The sequence below is a fragment of the Dipteris shenzhenensis genome, chromosome 11 (genome assembly GCF_047967505.1).
Source record: "Dipteris shenzhenensis isolate YYH24624 ecotype China chromosome 11, Dip_SZ_1.0, whole genome shotgun sequence".
NCBI lineage: Eukaryota > Viridiplantae > Streptophyta > Polypodiopsida > Gleicheniales > Dipteridaceae > Dipteris > Dipteris shenzhenensis.
Window position 1 is genome coordinate 19,157,204 of NC_141606.1, and position 17,674 is coordinate 19,174,877.

The following is a 17,674-nucleotide window of genomic DNA, read 5'->3' on the forward strand; positions in this document are numbered from 1 at the left end:
AAGAAGAGGAGCAGGACAGTGATACTCTCTCATCCTCGGTGTCTGAATCAATGGAAGATTCAGACGGGGGAGAGGAGTTCTCAGAGGAAGAAGTTTACATGATGGGGGTGTCTCCGACCCCGCCACCCGCGAAAAAGGTAATAGCTAGTCCTCAACAGCTTGAATCTATGCTCTCCCCAAACCTCACTCCGAGCGAGAAAAATGAGTTCTTAGAAATGTTCAAAGGTTTCCCTGACTTCTTCACAACTAGCTACCACCACTTTCACCATGTGACTGCCATAGAACACAAGATAGAGTTGACGATTTGCTTCTCAACAATTGCTCGAAACTGAACAATGCTACTCTGAGGCTGACAAGTATGCCTTGTCTTTGGTGTTTTGCATTGAGAAATTTAAGCATTATGTGGCTGGAAAGTCCTCCATTATAATCTCTAGCAATGGTTTTGCAAAGGAGGTTCTTCAATCACCAAATCCCATGGGCCGGTTGGCCAAATGGTTGGCAGTTTTACAAGAATACAATTTTTCTTTCAAATTTGTAAAAGGGGGTTTTTTCAACTTGAAGAATGCTTTGATTGATTAAGAGGAGTGCCTCGATATAACCCTTGTAGTAGCCATAGAAGTTGGGGATCCATGGTATGGTGGTATCTACAGATTTCTGACCGCTTTCTCCCTTCCTCCAAAAAGTACTAGCTATGAGCGAAAGAAGATTCGTAGAGATAGTAGGTGCTACACTCTCTTTGATGGGGTGTTGTACCGTCAAGGCATGGATGGGATACTAAGACGAGCCATTGATGCAGATGAAGTACCTAAGGTATTGAAGCATTATCATGATGGATTTTATGGAGGCCATTATGCCGGTGATTATACAGCTAAGAAGATTTTACATGCCAGGTACTATTGGCCAACCTTGTTCAAGGATGTCACTATGTATTGCAAAACTTGTGAACCATGTCAATTCTTTGGTAGAAAGGATTTGCGTCCTGGGCAACATCATCCAGTGATGTCCATCCATCCATTTTAGAAGTGGGGAATAGATTTTGTTGGGCCCCTACCCATGACTGCCCGCAAAAAGAAGTATCTTTTGGTAGCCACTCAGTATGTCACTAAATGGGCTGAAGCTCTCGCCCTCCCCGCTGTAAATGGTAAGGCAGTTTCAAATTTCATATTTGAACGTATTTGCACAAGGTTTGGTACATCCATGGAAATAATATCTGACCATGGGAGTCCATTCTTAAATGAAGAAGTGGAGTTGCTCATGGATCGCATGGGTATTGATCACCGCACTTCTAGCATCTATTATTCAGCATCCATGGGACAAACGGAGCAAACCAATGGCCTTCTTTGTAAATCCATGGGAAAAATGGCCACAAGGAACAGGAGCCAGTGGGATCAGAAGGTCACTGAAGCCGTGTGGGCTTACAACATCACCCATAAAACGTCTACAAGTCACACTTCTTTTGAGTTGGTGTATGGTACTGAGGCAGTTTTACCACTAGAGATAGAGATTCCGGCCTTGAGATTGGCACAAGAACAGAGAATGACAAAAGATGAATATGTAGAGACCAGGTTGGTATAACTTGAGAAGTTAGATGAAACCCGACGCCTTGCACTACATCAAACAGAGATCCAAAAGAATCGACAAAAGGCCCGCTTGGATGCTAAGATTCATAAGGGATGGAGAAGCCACTTTGCTGAGGGCATTGTTATGCTATGCTTTGATAACAGATTGGACCACCAAATGGCTAAAAAATACCTTCCACTGTGGACCGGTCTATACAAAGTCATCAAGGAACGTAGCAATGGGTCTGTACAAGTTCAGGAGCTGCATGAGACATATGGAAAGAAGGTGATCAACAAGTGTTATCTCAAGCCCTTCTTTGTGCGTGATGGTCCCAGGCATGGAAATGCTATGCATTCCCTGCCTGGGAGGGATTTGTTATGGATAAATTTGACAAGGTAAAAGGCATAAATATGTGTGTGTGCTTGTACGTGTGGCAAGAGTATAATACAATATGATGTGCATAGGGCCCAAGGTTGAGGTGCCAGGCAATGACCATGTGCCACCCTTCCATGTAAGAGGACCCATAAGGTGTGTTGTACATAATCCATGGTAGTAATATTATAAAATGTTAAGGTAGCATGGTTCTTCCATGTGCCACCCCTCCACCAAGGCGGTCCCATGCCTGCATTTAGTGAGACATGGCCCAAGTACCATAGGAGAAGGAAGTAATATAAAATAGGTGGAGATGAATATCATATGGAATTATTCCCTCCATGTACGTTAAGCCCATGTGGGCAGGTCTAGATACTCTAAGAATGCAAGTTAAATAATGGGAAAGTAGAACAAGGTGGCAAGACTCCTTGTGCCAACCCTCCACTTGTCCTCCTAGAGGTTTGAACGTATTATAAAATTGGGGAGAGACCAAGAAAATATCTTAGACTTAGGATATGGGGTTTGATTTATGTGAAAAAATGAGACAAAGGCTTGTCGCATACAATTAAGAGTGTGTACCCACCTAGCCCACATGGGAAATTCCTCCACACACACCATACATGTAGGAGAATGCATTTATTGGGAGAGACCCCCTCTCTTGGCTATAAAAGGAGAGGGCTATTCCTTGATGAGACACGCTCATTCTTGTAAAGCCACCCAGCTAGTACTTTGATTTTTCCCCCCCTTTCTTTCAAATGAAGCATGACTCTCTTCCCTTGATGTCTCCATCTCTACATTCCACCTCCCATCATGTACATGCTCCTCTTTTCCTTCTCCCATCCCCCTTGTGCCATAGTTCCTCTCTTAATCCCTTTTTCCTACCCATGTTAACACTTCTCCCCTCACATTTCATTTTTCTCTATGACCCACGGGCGTCGCCATGCCTAGCGTCTAGCCTCATGCCTTGATTTCTTTTTCTAGATAATTGTGTGTGTGTGTGTGTGTGTATGTGTGTGTACGCGTGTGTATCATACACACACAGATAAATATAGATATATATATATATATATATAAAGAGAGAGAGAGAGAGAGAGAGAGAGAGAGTTAGTATCGTTCCCATTAGATCTTATTTACATTGGTCACACAAGCATTTTTCCTTGTTTTCTCACATCACACATGAGGATCAAAAAACACACATCAAAGTATCTCGTTTGGATGTGCGAGTCTTTCATGGACATATATATACATATACATACAGACATGATATATATATATATGTATACATATATATATATAGAGACTCATAAGATTGAAAACCATAAACTCCATCACGCATAGCAGGGACTAGCTACTATGACATCCCCACTGACATCATCAGCGCCCAACAGTGGGTGTAGACCATAGTATAACAGTATGCTCTCACACATACAAACCCACACACCCACACATACTTGAGCATCCATTTATACAAAGTCTTCATACTGAGTTTCTGTCGGCACTCCAGAGGTGAAGGGCAAACTCAGCCATGACGATACTTTAACCCAAATAGGCACCTCTTGAGCAACAAGAGCAAAAGCATCACTCATCCACAGCAATGACAGCCCCCTAAAAAACTCAGAATTGAATCATAACTTTACCACAAATGCACATCGTACTGTAAATCATTGTTTAAATGTCACTACCAATGAAGGAAAGCTATTCTTTTAATATGACATTTAACTCCTCTAGGGCACCAATTTGACTGGCTTTCATATCACTAGGTGCGGGCTTTCATATGCTACCTTGATTATCAAGATCATTCAAGTCCAATTTCACCCAATGCGCATGTCAGTTCTTGAAACTTAACGAATGATATATCTATACTGGTTTTCCGTGCATTATATGAACCAACAGCGGTAGACATCTCTCTCCCTCTCTGACCCTCGTATATATGTACTCATGAATATGAATAGACCACAGTTCACACTCAGAAGGGCATGCATCACCAAACCATTTTCTGCATGGAATAGATCACACTTCCGTGCCCTCAGCAATAAGGCAACCAACTTCACGAACACAGATTTAAAACAAGAAGCAGATGTAAATGTAGACGAATGTGCTCATATAGGCAACGCACAAAAGGAAGGAAATATTTGAAGAACCAATTGTCACCGATACAGTTCAAGACACATTGTGTCAAAGAAATAGACACCGTGCATCAAGTTTGAACAAAAGAAAAAATGACTGCATATTTGAAATCTCTCTTGACTGCTTCCCAATAAATCTTCTTGACAATTCAACATGGAATTTGCTCATTGCATCAGGGATAGCCGCTATCCAAAGCTGTACAACTTTCTGCAAGAGTTGCTCTTGCAGTACAATGACTCATACGGATTAAACCAGATACAGTTAAAGAAACTACATTCATGGACAGATACTGGCCTCAAATAGAACCCTCTGTGGTAAATGACTAGAATTGTGATGCCACGTGGGCACCAACATTCTGCCGAGCAAAATTTTCTCTATGCTACCTAGAAATTTGTCCGACCGTTGTACCCTTCACCAGGAAAAGGCCTCTGCTTCTTCTGAAACCTGACTGAAAGTTATTTGAATCTCCTCAAGGTTCCTTCTTTTTCTGAAGGGTAAAAGCCTCCCCCACTGTATCCGGAGTGGATGAAAAGGGACCATCGCTCAAAAGCAACTCATCCCTCTGGCTATTAGAATATACAGATTGCTCATCTGCCTCCTGTTGACCAACTCCACTGCCCGCATTCCCCGCTTTAGCATCATCAATTAATTGCTTTGCATCTTGTGGGGCTTTCGCTTTGGCCTCATTCATGACACCCTTGTAAATTGACAAAGCTTGTGCCATCATACTAGCAGGTTCCGATGCATTGCTTGGTAAAAGCATTGTTGTACCCTGCACCAAAGGACATTCATCTCTCTCTCTCTCTCTCTCTCTCTCTCTCTCTCTCTCTCTCTCTCTCTATATATATATATATATATATATATACACAGACACTTTTTTTTTGTTGGTGAAAACACACACACACACGCATGCTTGCTAAAAGCATCGCTTATCCTGCACCACAAAAAGAGTTTCCCCCCTTCTCTCTCTCTCTCTCTCTCTCTCAAACAACACACGTGCAGGCACACATAATTGCAAAATTTCCATCAACATAACCCGGATTCAGAAAAGAGTTCACCTAATACTTGAAAAACATATACTCAGTCAGCACCTAGTCAAGTAAGATTCATAGTTTGGCATTCACATGAGAGTTGGACTGTGTGCTTTCATCTTTGTGTGGATTATCTATGACAAGTGCAGATGCATGGATGTGTACGCGACTGCATAAGTGGCTGCATTGTCCGCCTCCATATCAAACACCCAGCATATGCTGGATAAATTTTAAGATGGAGATTGCAGAATTAAACATCATAATAAGTGAGACACAGTGGTAGCCAATGGTACTTACACTTTGGGTGCTGAGCCTGAAGTATAACATGCTTTGGCTGTATATTCTAGAATTTGGTGAGAACTTATGTCCACAACCATCAAAATCTTGAGGGGTCACCAATATGGCTGCACTATTATGTTTCTAAAAGGATGGATCAGTTTGAGCCATAGAAGATTCCAGCTTGTGCATGTAGACCTTAAGAATACTCTCACCTATCGAGGAGCCAGATACCTTCATTTTCACCAACGGCTTTCTCCTTTCATCATGGTATTCACTATAACAAAACAATCTGAAGTCTTGTATTTCCTTGAGTTTAAAACCTTGGCTCAAAACCAAGCAGACTTCAGATTTGAAATAGTATTTCTAATATTTTCAAGGCATACTTGGAAGAGCATGGGACGAGCATCTGTCATTGGGCGCTGACACAACAAAATGTGTTAGAAGGAAAACCATGACTCTCATGCAATGAAACATATTTCCTAAAGCACAAGTAATTTTGTCAAATGCTTCGTGAAAAGGCTGTAATTACAGCCACCTACATCACCAATAGATATACCTTTGTAAGACTAGGATATGTCCAATTATACAAATTTAGATTTTTGTTGTTCTAAAGTCCGAAAGTCTCGGCAGACACGTCTTGGGAGATTCTGGCTAGCATTGCAGCATGGCGTATTTGGAGGGCTAGATGTATGGAGGCGATGGAGGGTTCACAGGTCCACCCGTCCTAGTCTATGGCCAGTATATGGACTGATACTATACACACACCGATGGCCATTTGGGCGAGCATGCAAAGATCCTCCAGAGCAGCTACAGCCACAAGAGATACCTTTTTCAGAGTTCGGAGAGGATCTCCTTTCTTCTCTGAGACTATTTCAGGGTTGAGGTGGCATTTTCAGCCTCCACATTGGATTTTTGTTAGCTCTTTTTGAGCTGTTTTTTCTTTCATGCATGTCATTATGTACTCCCACATTTGAGCTTCTCTTGCGGTTTTCATTCATAATTAATGAATTCATAATTAATGAGCTTCTCTTGCGGATTTCTTTTTGCCCCAAAAAAAAAAGTCTGAAAGTCTACACAGAAAATAAAAGAGAGAAAATCTACATCACCAATAGATGCCCAACAAAGACATTGGTAAATATTATGCTGCTTCAAACACGTATTGGGTATAAGCCCAATGTCACTCACCTCAAATTGTTTGAACTTTGGACCAGAGGCATATGCTTTGGTTCCAGAAACACAGAGGTCAAAGCTTGATAACAACAAAATGACATGCATGTTTATGGATGCAGTAGTTACAAGAAAAGGTTTAGACACTCACTACGTATCATCGCATTGCCTTTCTAGAGAGCGAGAGCATGCAGTCTACTATCATGCCACATAACCATACTTTTGGATGTTGCAATTGATTGAATCTGAGGCTATAAATCGGGAACATCTTAGGGAGACAATCTACTCCAAAATGTGGTTACTCATTATGCTCAAATTCTAGATAGCAGCCTCTGCATGCTTCATTACGTAGTCATGCTATGCAGCCCATTGATGGAATAACAAGGAAAGAAAGACAAATACCAAGGTGGTACATGGAGAACAGTAAAGAGTCATGCACAGCTTTTTCTGGATAGGACCAAGCCAGCCACCATGCATCCCAATGATGAGCTCAATTATGCTTTGATGAGAAGCGTCATACACATCATGATGCACACAGTCATTTATCATGAGCCATGACAAAATTCTATGGCATCTAAGTTTAGATCTACAGGAAAGGGCACTAAAAATATAGATCTACAGGAAAGGGCGCTAAATACGTCTACAAGACGGTGGGAGAATACTAAGCCCATCTAAGTTGTACATAGCAATTATGACATTTGCATTATGAGAAGACATTTGCATCATTGGCAAAGATCCATTCCATTGTAGCTGCACTTCATGGATAGTCAAATTATCATATGGATTCTTGAATGGATCTCCAAGAGAAGGTTTATGTACAGCAGCCCCAAGATTTTGTTGTTTTGGGATGAGAGCACAATGCCATGGGCTGAGGCACCTTGCAGCAGTCTGTAGACGATAAGACAAGCTCTTGGTGACAGTTTATAGGAAAGAAATTTCGAAGTTTAAATTTAGCCATCGTCTAGCATATATGATGCCACAGATGGACTTTAGCAAAATCTCCTTGATTGGTTTGAAGAAGAGGAGAAGGAAATTTCAGTAAAATTCGGTGCTAGGGATGATATAAAAAATGTAACCATCCCGCTGGAGCATAAAGCCTTTGGTTAAGAAAGGTACATGCAAAGGTACGGTTGTATAGAGATATAGTATGGGCATGTACGAGCAAATGTATGGGAAAAGGTACGGATAAAAACAGACTGTACGTATGATGTATGGATGGGACAAATAAAAGAAAACGTACGGACAGAAAACCAGCAGCTGAACAGACGTACAACGTACGGAACAGAGATGTACGGAAACACACGTCAGTTGTACAGGGCTTGAATGAAGACTGTACGAAAAGCCCACGGGGGCTGTACCACACACGCGCACATGTGCGCGCGCACACACACACACACATATACACATATACATACATACATACATACATATAGGCACGCACACTTCTTTTTTGGTGAGATCCAGTTGTCATTATATTACAAGAGATAGTCCCGAAGAAAGGGACAGCTAGTTACAAGCATGAGCAGTATATGACAAAAAGGTGGGATCATCTAGATCTTTGCACATGCAGACAATTGTAAAATGATTGCTGTGAAGATGCCCGGTTTAGCAAGAGATGGATCACCAAAGACCCGATGGTTATGGTTTTTCGATAGGGTCCATAGTGCCCAGTAACAAACCCAATAAAAAAGATCAAATCCCTGCTTGGCCGTATGAAAACCAAACAACCAAAATTTCTTGTCAAGGCAAGCATTGGGGAAACGAGCCTGGAGCTGTTGTTGTAACAAAAATAAGAAATTGTTGAATTTTGAGCAATGCCAAAAAATATGGCAACGACAGACATCATCTACAAGTGGCAGGAGCAATATGACAACGAGCTAGAATCTGTGTAAAAGGAAGAACCCCAAGCAAAACTCGCCACAAGAACACTTTTACTGAAGAGGGAGTTTTGAAGCCCAAATATGCTGTAATCTTTTCTGCCACCACCGAGAGGTGCATGTGATAGACCAGATACGATTGGCATGAGGAGCAACCCAAGAAGGAGGCAGCAAGACTTTATATAATGATGTAATTGTGATGCCATTGAGTGATAGGGCATGGCAAGCTTGATCATCCAATTGGAGAACCCAGTCTTTGAGGCAGTCAACAATCTGAAGATGAGGGACTGGCTGAAAATCATGGAAGCATCCATGATAATGAATGCCATAAGGGTCTGTAGTGCTGTCCCAAAGCGTAGCATATGCTGTTATTTGAAAGGGAGTCCTAGTCGATGACCAAATGATACTCTGTCTATATACAACTCTCTAATTGAATTCTTAGTATGGTTTTAGTTTGTGCTCCGAAAGCTCTAGGCTTATGTTGACCCTTTTAGGTTTGTGTTGTCTCATATCGAATGAGGAGGCAACTGCTAGGAGAGATCAATAATTACTGTGTCAAGCTATGATTGCAACAGGACTAACAATTCTTACAATTCTTCTAATTTGTAGGGCAGTCTCTTATTGGACTATCTAGGTAGTCCCACTGGGCGTTTATACATAGGAGATGGATGTGGGACAAGGGGGCAGGAGACTATAGGGGGATGGGGGCTGAGAGTACCTGGATTTATGGAGGCAGCACCCTGCGTGGAATTGCGCGAGCAGACGGGGGACGGGCTGGAGCAGCATATGGAACACTTGGGTCCTGGCATCAGCAGCCCAAAAGGCCCACAGAGGGGTCCTATTTATAGGCCAGACCAGCCTTGTCTGGTCGGCCATATTCATCCCCAAAAGGAACCCTGACGTGGTCGGTTTTCCTGCTAGGGAGCCAACTCTCTAGTCGGCCAGTTTGAGGGCTTCAGGTCCTCCTATAAAAAGCCCCCCACTCCCCCCTCATTTATCATCACCTGCAGTGACAAGCCTTGCACCGGCAAGCGCACAGGGAGAGGAGTAGACTCAGAGTTTGGTACAGCATCTCTTTGCTGTTTGTATGCTCACCTCTTGAGCTTTTGTCAGCCCACTTAGAGGTGTTTGTTGTGGGATTGTGCTTGGGATTCTATTGTTGGGTCATTGTCCAATGTTGGTAAGACTAGAGGTGTCACGATCTGTGACGTATTCCTTTCTCTTTCTAGACTTATGGATGGTTTGATGAATGGACACTTGTGGAAGGGTATGCCTTTTCGACGGGACACTTGCCCTTTCGACGGGACACTTCCTAATGAGGCATAACCCTTCACAAGAGACATTCTAATGAAGAGACATTCCTATTGTAATGTACCCTCTCATCAAGGGTCACACCCTTCACAAGGGGTACACACCTCTTCATGCACATACCCTTTGGAGTACACACCTTTTCATGTGTAACTCTTCACTCTTTATATAAGAGAGGCCCAATTGTATGGATGACAACACATCCACCCTACAGATATTCAAGCAATACAATTATTCCTTGTTCTCTGCTATCTCAGTCTCTTTTCTGTTCCTTAGCATATTTCTAAATATAGTAAATCTAGGATTTCTTACAGTGGTATCAGAGCAAAATTCGCTCCTGCCTGTAGGAAATGTCATCCTGGCCTCTCCATCTCCCTCACATCACAAGTTGATGTGAATGGACACGACCAAAATCGTGTCTTTTCAGGTGCTTGGGCTGTCCCAAAACCAAGGGACGCACCTTTTCCACCATGGGACACACCTTTTGGTGACGAGTCTCGACTCCTCACTCATGGGACATACCCCATCGTGGGCAAAAGGACATACCTATTCATACAGGGTCACACCCCTTTTAACAATAGGGACATATCCCCTCATGAACAGGTGCACCTATTCCAAGGGTCACACCCCTTCGAATAGGCACACCTCCTAGGCCCCAAGTACCTACAAAAGGGTACCTAGAGGGGTAAAAAAGGGAAAAAAAATAAACCCATCCCCTACCCCTGGGTTTACCCTAGCTACCTAGGGTTAACTAAACCCCCCATTTAATTTTTGGGGCAACTAACCCATTAGGCAGCCCAACGAATCGTCGCAGCCTTTTCCCCAAAAAACTGCTACGTACGGAATTTTCTGCCAGCCCTGCGCAGCACCTGCGTCAGCTGTACGGATTTCCGTACCAGCCTGCGTCAGCCGTACGGCCAGCCACCAGCCTGCGCTACCCTCGCCATTTCTTACTGCGCAATCTACCGTACAGTCCGTACGGTACCTCCCGCCAGTCTGCCGTACAGGCCGTACGGTCCGCCAGCCTGTACCGTACAGCCTGCGCAGCTCTGCATCAGCCCTGCGCTATCTGCACGACCAGCCCCCCCCTGCGATATCATTGGCCTCGCCAGCCCCCCCTTTTCCTGCGCAGTCCTTGCCAGCCAAGCCTCGCTCCTGCCTTTTTCCTGCGCAGTCCAGCCCTGGGCAATGCTCTAAGCCTCGCCAGTGACAGCCCGCAGCCCTTGTTTCGCCATTTATTGGGCCCTGCCAAATCAGCACCAGTTGCAGCTCTTCGCGCAATGAAGACAGCCTATTGACAGCCCGGACCAGACAAGTATCGAGCACTCCTCGCAAACCATTGCACCATGGATCTCCGGACATCGACTTGCAGCCTTCTTCTACGCAATAACTTGGCAGATTAAAGTATTGCCAGGTGGAGTCTTTCCAATCTGCTTTTTAAGGATTCTCTTTAACAAATTACAGCAAATGAAAGAATCCACATTAAAGCATGGAAACCCCTGGTAATTCACCCGGCCTTTCAAGGACACCTCAGGCATCTGCTACTACACAATATCGTGTTCAAATTGCACAGCCAGCCCATTTTGGAGCCTTTGCATCTTGGGTCTTCTGTGTCACGTGCCCTCCGAGTGACTTGGACCACATCCTCTACCTTCTGCGTGAGGCACCTCAGTTACATTATTTCCTCAGCACAGTACAGGTTGTGTTCCACGAGACACGAAGATATCCGGAACACGATATTCCTCAGGAGTTTGCTGTTCATTTTTGGAGAGAATTTTACCCTTCACCTTTGGCATCTCCAAGGTACTCTCCACCTCCTTCAACTCCCAGATATCCTCCTCTACAGGTTGTACCTTCTCCAAGTCAGTATTTACCCTTTGAAGGCACTCCCTCTCCTGGATATCCTCCACTTCCGACAGTGGCTCCTTATCCCTTTTCAAATCCGTAGACTCTGCTACCTACCCCTGTCCTATCACGAGCAGTAACACCATTTTCAGAATCTCCAATGTTACCTCAGATAGGACCTCCCTTACCAGATTTCCACGGGTGGTTCCATCCTGCCTCGCCTGCCCCCTCCAACATGAGCAACCTCAGGGAGAAGCCCGAACCCTCTTCCAGGCATGGTACAAACTAGAGCGCAAGTTCGTGCTTTTCTCACAGAGATCTCCGACATGTCGCACCGCTCGCATGAAGCCTCTCCAGAGATTAAAGAATCAAGTCCCAAAAAGACCCCTGAAGGCAACGTCCAAGGTGAATCACTATTGCAACTTCAAATATCTCAGCTTCAGGACAGCATCTCCGACTTGGTTCAAAAAGTTCAACAACTTCAAGATTCTCGAAGTCCCGCACATACAGAGGATGACGTGACGCAACCAGACGACGATGCGGACTCTTTCCCACCAGAGGTAGAAAACACTGAACTACGTGCCCTCTACCGATTACTTCAAGCTTCCAAAACTAAAAGACTTGACGTCAAACTTCCGGAAGCCTACACTGGTCAACGCAATCGCCGAACAGTTGACCAATAGCTCGCTAAAATGCGCATGTATTTTGACACTGTTGACCTCCCTGAAGGCAAAAAGATCGCCTTGGCAGCCTCCCTCCTGAAGGATACAGCATTTCTATGCTGGCAAAGACGCTTAAAGGACGGAAAAAGTGTGTTAACATGGGAACGTTTTGAACACGTGCTCTGTAAGCAGTTTGTACCTGCCAATGCCGACTTCCAAGCACGTTCAAAACTCCGACAGTTGGAGCAAACGGGTTCCCTGTCTTCCTATATCTCTCAGTTCACCACATTGGTGCTGGAGATTGATGGTTTAACTGAGGATGATCGCCTTCATGCTTTCATCTCAGGCCTAAATCCCTCGTTACGCATTGATGTTCTTAAAGCAAACATCACCACCACAGATGGCGCTATTGCTTACGCAGAGCGCATTACAGATTTCCTAAACACAGGGAAGCAGAGTGCTAATCGCACACAGAACTCTCCTATGGCCAAAGGTGCTCGCCCTCAAGATAACACCAGGTTTTGAAAAAACTTCGGTAATCAAGGTCAGCGACAGTCTCAAGATCCCCAAAAGCCTCAGAAATCATTTGCTGGATTCCAACAGAAGCACTCCCCCAACAAAAGTGGGTTCGTAAACGCCAAGTAAAGACTTCACTTCTATTGGTTACGGCAGTAGAGGAGACACCAGCTAAGGATCCTCCTGAATACCTCAACCAACCTTTTTTCCAGCCTTACCTGGATCTTTTTCCACAAGAATTGCCAAAGCAGTTACCACCTCAACGACCAGTGGATCACCCAATCGAACTTATTCCCGGCAGTACTCCACCGTCGAAACCTCCTTATCGGGTTTCTCATACTCAAAATGAAGAAATCCAAAGACAGGTCACCGAGCTACTCCACAAAGGTCACATTCGGCCCAATCGCAGCCCTTTCGGATCTCCTGTACTACTTGTGGAAAAAAAGAATAAGTCAATGCGCCTCTGCATCGACTATCGAGCCCTCAACAAGCTCACTATCAAAAACAAGTATCCATTGCCTCGCATTGATGACCTCGATCAACTTCTACATGCAACACACTTCTCCAAGATTGATCTTCGTTCAGGTTATCATCAAATTCGTATACGAGAAGGTGATGAATACAAGACAGCTTTTCGAACAAAGTATGGACACTATGAATGTTTGGTCATGCCTTTTGGGTTAAACAATGCCTCGGCCACATTCATGACATTAATGAACGACATCTTCAGGCCTTTCCTCGATAAGTTCATCATCGTTTACCTCGATGACATCCTTGTTTTCAACAGATCCCTACATGAGCACAAACAACATCTTCACCAAGTTTTTGAAGTTCTCCGCGCAAATTCTCTCTACATCAACATTGAGAAGAGTGAGTTCTTCAAGACCCAACTTGAATATTTGGGACATGTTATTTCAGCTCAAGGTATCTCTGTGGATCCCAAGAAGGTCGAGGTAATCCGAAACTGGCCTACTCCTAAGAATGTTCATGATGTCCGCTCTTTTCTCGGATTGGCAAACTTATACCATACAAAGGTCTATCAGTTTTCCGAAATCGCAGCTCCTATGCCCGAATTATTGAAAAGCACAGCAATTTTTCAGTGGCTTCCCGAAACGGAGTATAGTTTCCAACAACTCAAGCAAGCACTCACTACCACACCAGTTATGGCTATTGCTGACCCCAACCTTCCATTTGAGGTCATGACCGACGCTTCCGACATCGCTACAGGAGCAGTCTTGATGCAAGAAGGCAGAGTTATTGCTTTTGACAGCCATAAACATTCTGATATCCAAACCCGATATCCGATCTATGATAAGGAGTTTCTTGCTGTTGTACATGCTTACTGCTCTTGGAAACATTATCTCATGGGAGCCGACTCTATGGTCAAAACAGACCATCACTCTTTAAAGTACATCTTTACTCAGCCAGTCATGAACGCTCGACAAGCACGCTGGGTTGAGTTTCTAGCCAACTTTCACATGACCATTGAGTACATACCAGGACTACGTAATGTAGTTGCAGATGCTCTCAGCAGGTTACCTCTAGCATCAGCCATGGTAATCTCTACATTATCTGTGGATGTTCCGAATTCATTCAAAGGAAAGTATTTCAATGATAAAGACTTCCGCACCGCAGTACAAGTTCTTTCAAAAGATCAACCTTCGACTTCCGAACAGAAGATTTTCTCATCCTATTCTTATACGGACGACCTTCTGTATTATCAAGATCGCGTCTGTGTACCACATGACAAGGATGTTCGATGTCTTTTGTTAAAATAGCATCATGCAGTTCCTTATGCTGCCCATCCAGGCATCAATAAGACTTATCGGTTACTCAATGCAACATACTAGTGGCCTCAGATGAAAAGCGATGTCATCAAAATGGTTACATCTTGCTTATCTTGTCAACAAATGAAAGCAAGTCGACGACTTCCAACAGAACTTCTTCAGCCTCTTCCAGTTTCAACTGAAAGGTGGGAAAGTATTTCCATGGATTTCATTACAACACTACCACGATCTTCCCGAGGTAACACTCAGATTATGGTAATTGTTGATCACTTGTCCAAAATGGCACACTTTGTTGCTTGCAAAAGCAGCGCACAGGCCCCGGACATAGCCAAACTCTTTATACAACACATTTTCCGACACCATGGATTACCCAAGAATATCATATCCAACAGAGATCCTAAGTTTACCAGTCACTTTTGGATTTCCCTGTTCGAATCTTTAGGTACTACTCTACTGTTCAGTTCAGCTTACCACCCAGAATCAGATGGCCAGACTGAAAGAGTCAACCAAGTTCTGGAAGAAATGCTTCGACATTATGTTCAGTCACGCCTCGCAGCCTGGGAAGAGTATCTACCACTCCTTGAGTTTGCTTATAATAACTCTTTCCATAGTGCCATCAGCATGACTCCATTCCAAGCAACTTATGGACACACTCCGATTGTACCAACAAATTTTGTACTTCAACATCGAGTGGCCCTAGCTGATCAACTAGTTCAAGAAATGCAAGACATTCTACTGCAAGTCAGGGATCATATGCGAAAAGCGCAAGAGCGGTATCAACGGTCTGCCAACAAACATAGACGTCACCTGGAATTCAACACTGGTGACATGGTGCTATTATTTGTAGCTCCACATCGCTATAAGACGGTTAAGTCTGTGTTTCCTAAGTTGCGACCAAGATACTATGGACCTTTCCGGATCGTCAAGAAAAATTCACCTTTAAGTTATAAATTGGAATTACCACCATCATGGGGTAAAAACCAATCAACATTTCATATTTCTTGGCTAAAGACGTACATTCCAGGCGATGAAGCAGTTCCTCCTACAGGTGATTATGTCCCAGAAATCGAAGACGATTATGTTCTCCTTATTCCTGAGCATATTCTGGACCATCGATAGCGAGAGACTCGACATTGACTTATCACGGAATTCCTTGTTCTTTGGCGAGATCTGGACGACTCTGACGCTACTTGGCAGTCTGATGAAGACTTACAGCAGTACCCTGATCTTTTACAGTAGTATTTTCAGAATTTACAGTGATATTTTCTACATCAGTTCATTGTCTCCACCAGGGTCTTCTTTTGAGTGGGAGGGGATGTCACGATCTGTGACGCATTCCTTTCTCTTTCTAGACTTATGGATGGTTTGATGAATGGACACTTGTGGAAGGGTATGCCTTTTCGACAGGACACTTTCCCTTTCGACGGGACACTTCCTAATGAGGCATAACCCTTCACAAGAGACATTCTAATGAAGAGACATTCCTATTGTAATGTACCCTCTCATCAAGGGTCACACCCTTCACAAGGGGTACACACCTCTTCATGCACATACCCTTTGGAGTACACACCTTTTCATGTGTAACTCTTCACTCTTTATATAAGAGAGGCCCAATTGTATGGATGACAACACATCCACCCTACAGATATTCAAGCAATACAATTATTCCTTGTTCTCTGCTATCTCAGTCTCTTTTCTGTTCCTTAGCATATTTCTAAATATAGTAAATCTAGGATTTCTTACAAGAGGCATCTCTATCCACACATGTACCTAGGTGAGCTTTGGAATTTTATATAAAGATCCAGATTTCCTGAACATGATAATAACAATTTTGTAATAAGAACCTAATCTAGACATGCGTGGCTTGCTTGCCAAGTTTGCAGATGCACTATCCATATTGTGTATTGCAATATAAATTCTATTAAGGAAGAAGCTACTTGTCAACAAAGAGTCGGATTAGTCAACAAGCCTGGTTTGTATGTGGTGCCTTTGGGGAGTAATTGGATGATCCCAATCTTTGAGGCGGTCAACAATCTCAAGATGAGGGACTGGCTGAAAATCATGGAGCATCCATGATAATAAATGCCATAAGGGTTTGTAGTGCTGTCCCAAAGCATAGCATATGCTGTTATTTGAAAGGGAGTCCTAGTGGATGACCAAATGATACTTTGTTTGTATACAACTCTCTAATTGAATTCTTCGCATGGTTTTAGTTTGTGCTCAGAAAGCTCTAGGCTTATGTTGACCCTTTTACGTTTGTGTTGTCTCATATCCAATGAGGAGGCAACTAATAGGAGAGATCAATGTTTATTGTGAAGCTAGGATTGCAACAGGACCAACAATTCTTCTAATTTGTAGGGCAGTCTCTTATTGGACTACTAGGTAGTCCCACTGAGCGTTTATACATAGGAGATGGAGTAGATCTTGATTCTTATGATTGTTTGTGGGAAGCTATTAGAGGTGTTTGTTGTGGGATTGTGCTTGGGATTCTATTGTTGGGACATTGTCCTTGTTGGTAAGACTAGAGGCCCCTCCATGTCTATCCACACGTGGCTAGGTGAGCTTTGGATTGTTATATAAAGATCCATATTTCCTGAATATCATAATAACAATTTTATAATAAGAACCTAATCTAGACATGGGTGGCTTGCTTGCCAAGTTTGCAGATGCTCTATCCATATTGTGTATTGCAGCACAAATTCTTCGAAGGAAGAAGCTACTTGTCAATGACTGGGATTAGTCAACAAGCCTGGTTTGTATGTGGTGCCTTTGGGGAGCACACTCCTCATCTCATCTCCTTTCTATGTAGCGCATAGGTAATTGATTAGCTGCTTGAAATCGAGAGGCAAGAGAGTATTTGTGGATGTTTTTTCAAAGTAGCTCAATCCACGAGTGCAATCCTAAAGTTGTCTTACCAATGATCATGATATACTATTTGTATGACTCCCAAATGGAGATGGTGGTTTGCAGTTCCCATTTCCCATTCATGGGTTGGGATTTTGGAGTTCCAGCAAAAGAGAGATATTTGTAGATTGTCTTGATGAGTCCGATTATGCACTGACGCCCATGTTTTGAGGCATCTCAGGTTCTATTTCTCCCTCTCCTACAATGGCAGATTGTCCTTATGAGAAGACCTTTCACAA

The 17,674-nt window shown here is 43.4% G+C and overlaps 1 protein-coding gene across 1 annotated transcript in view; it reads right to left on the bottom strand.

Annotated features, from left to right (window-relative positions):
* Positions 1-4,065: 4,065 nt before the first annotated feature.
* LOC147896723 (uncharacterized) overlaps positions 4,066-17,674 on the bottom strand; it is a 55,179-nt gene continuing 41,570 nt past the window's right edge. Inside the window, exon 9 of the mRNA XM_087381357.1 lies at positions 4,066-4,831. Within this exon, the coding sequence (XP_087237483.1) occupies positions 4,529-4,831 (303 nt within the window). The 3' untranslated portion in view covers positions 4,066-4,528. The remainder of the gene's footprint in view (positions 4,832-17,674) is intronic.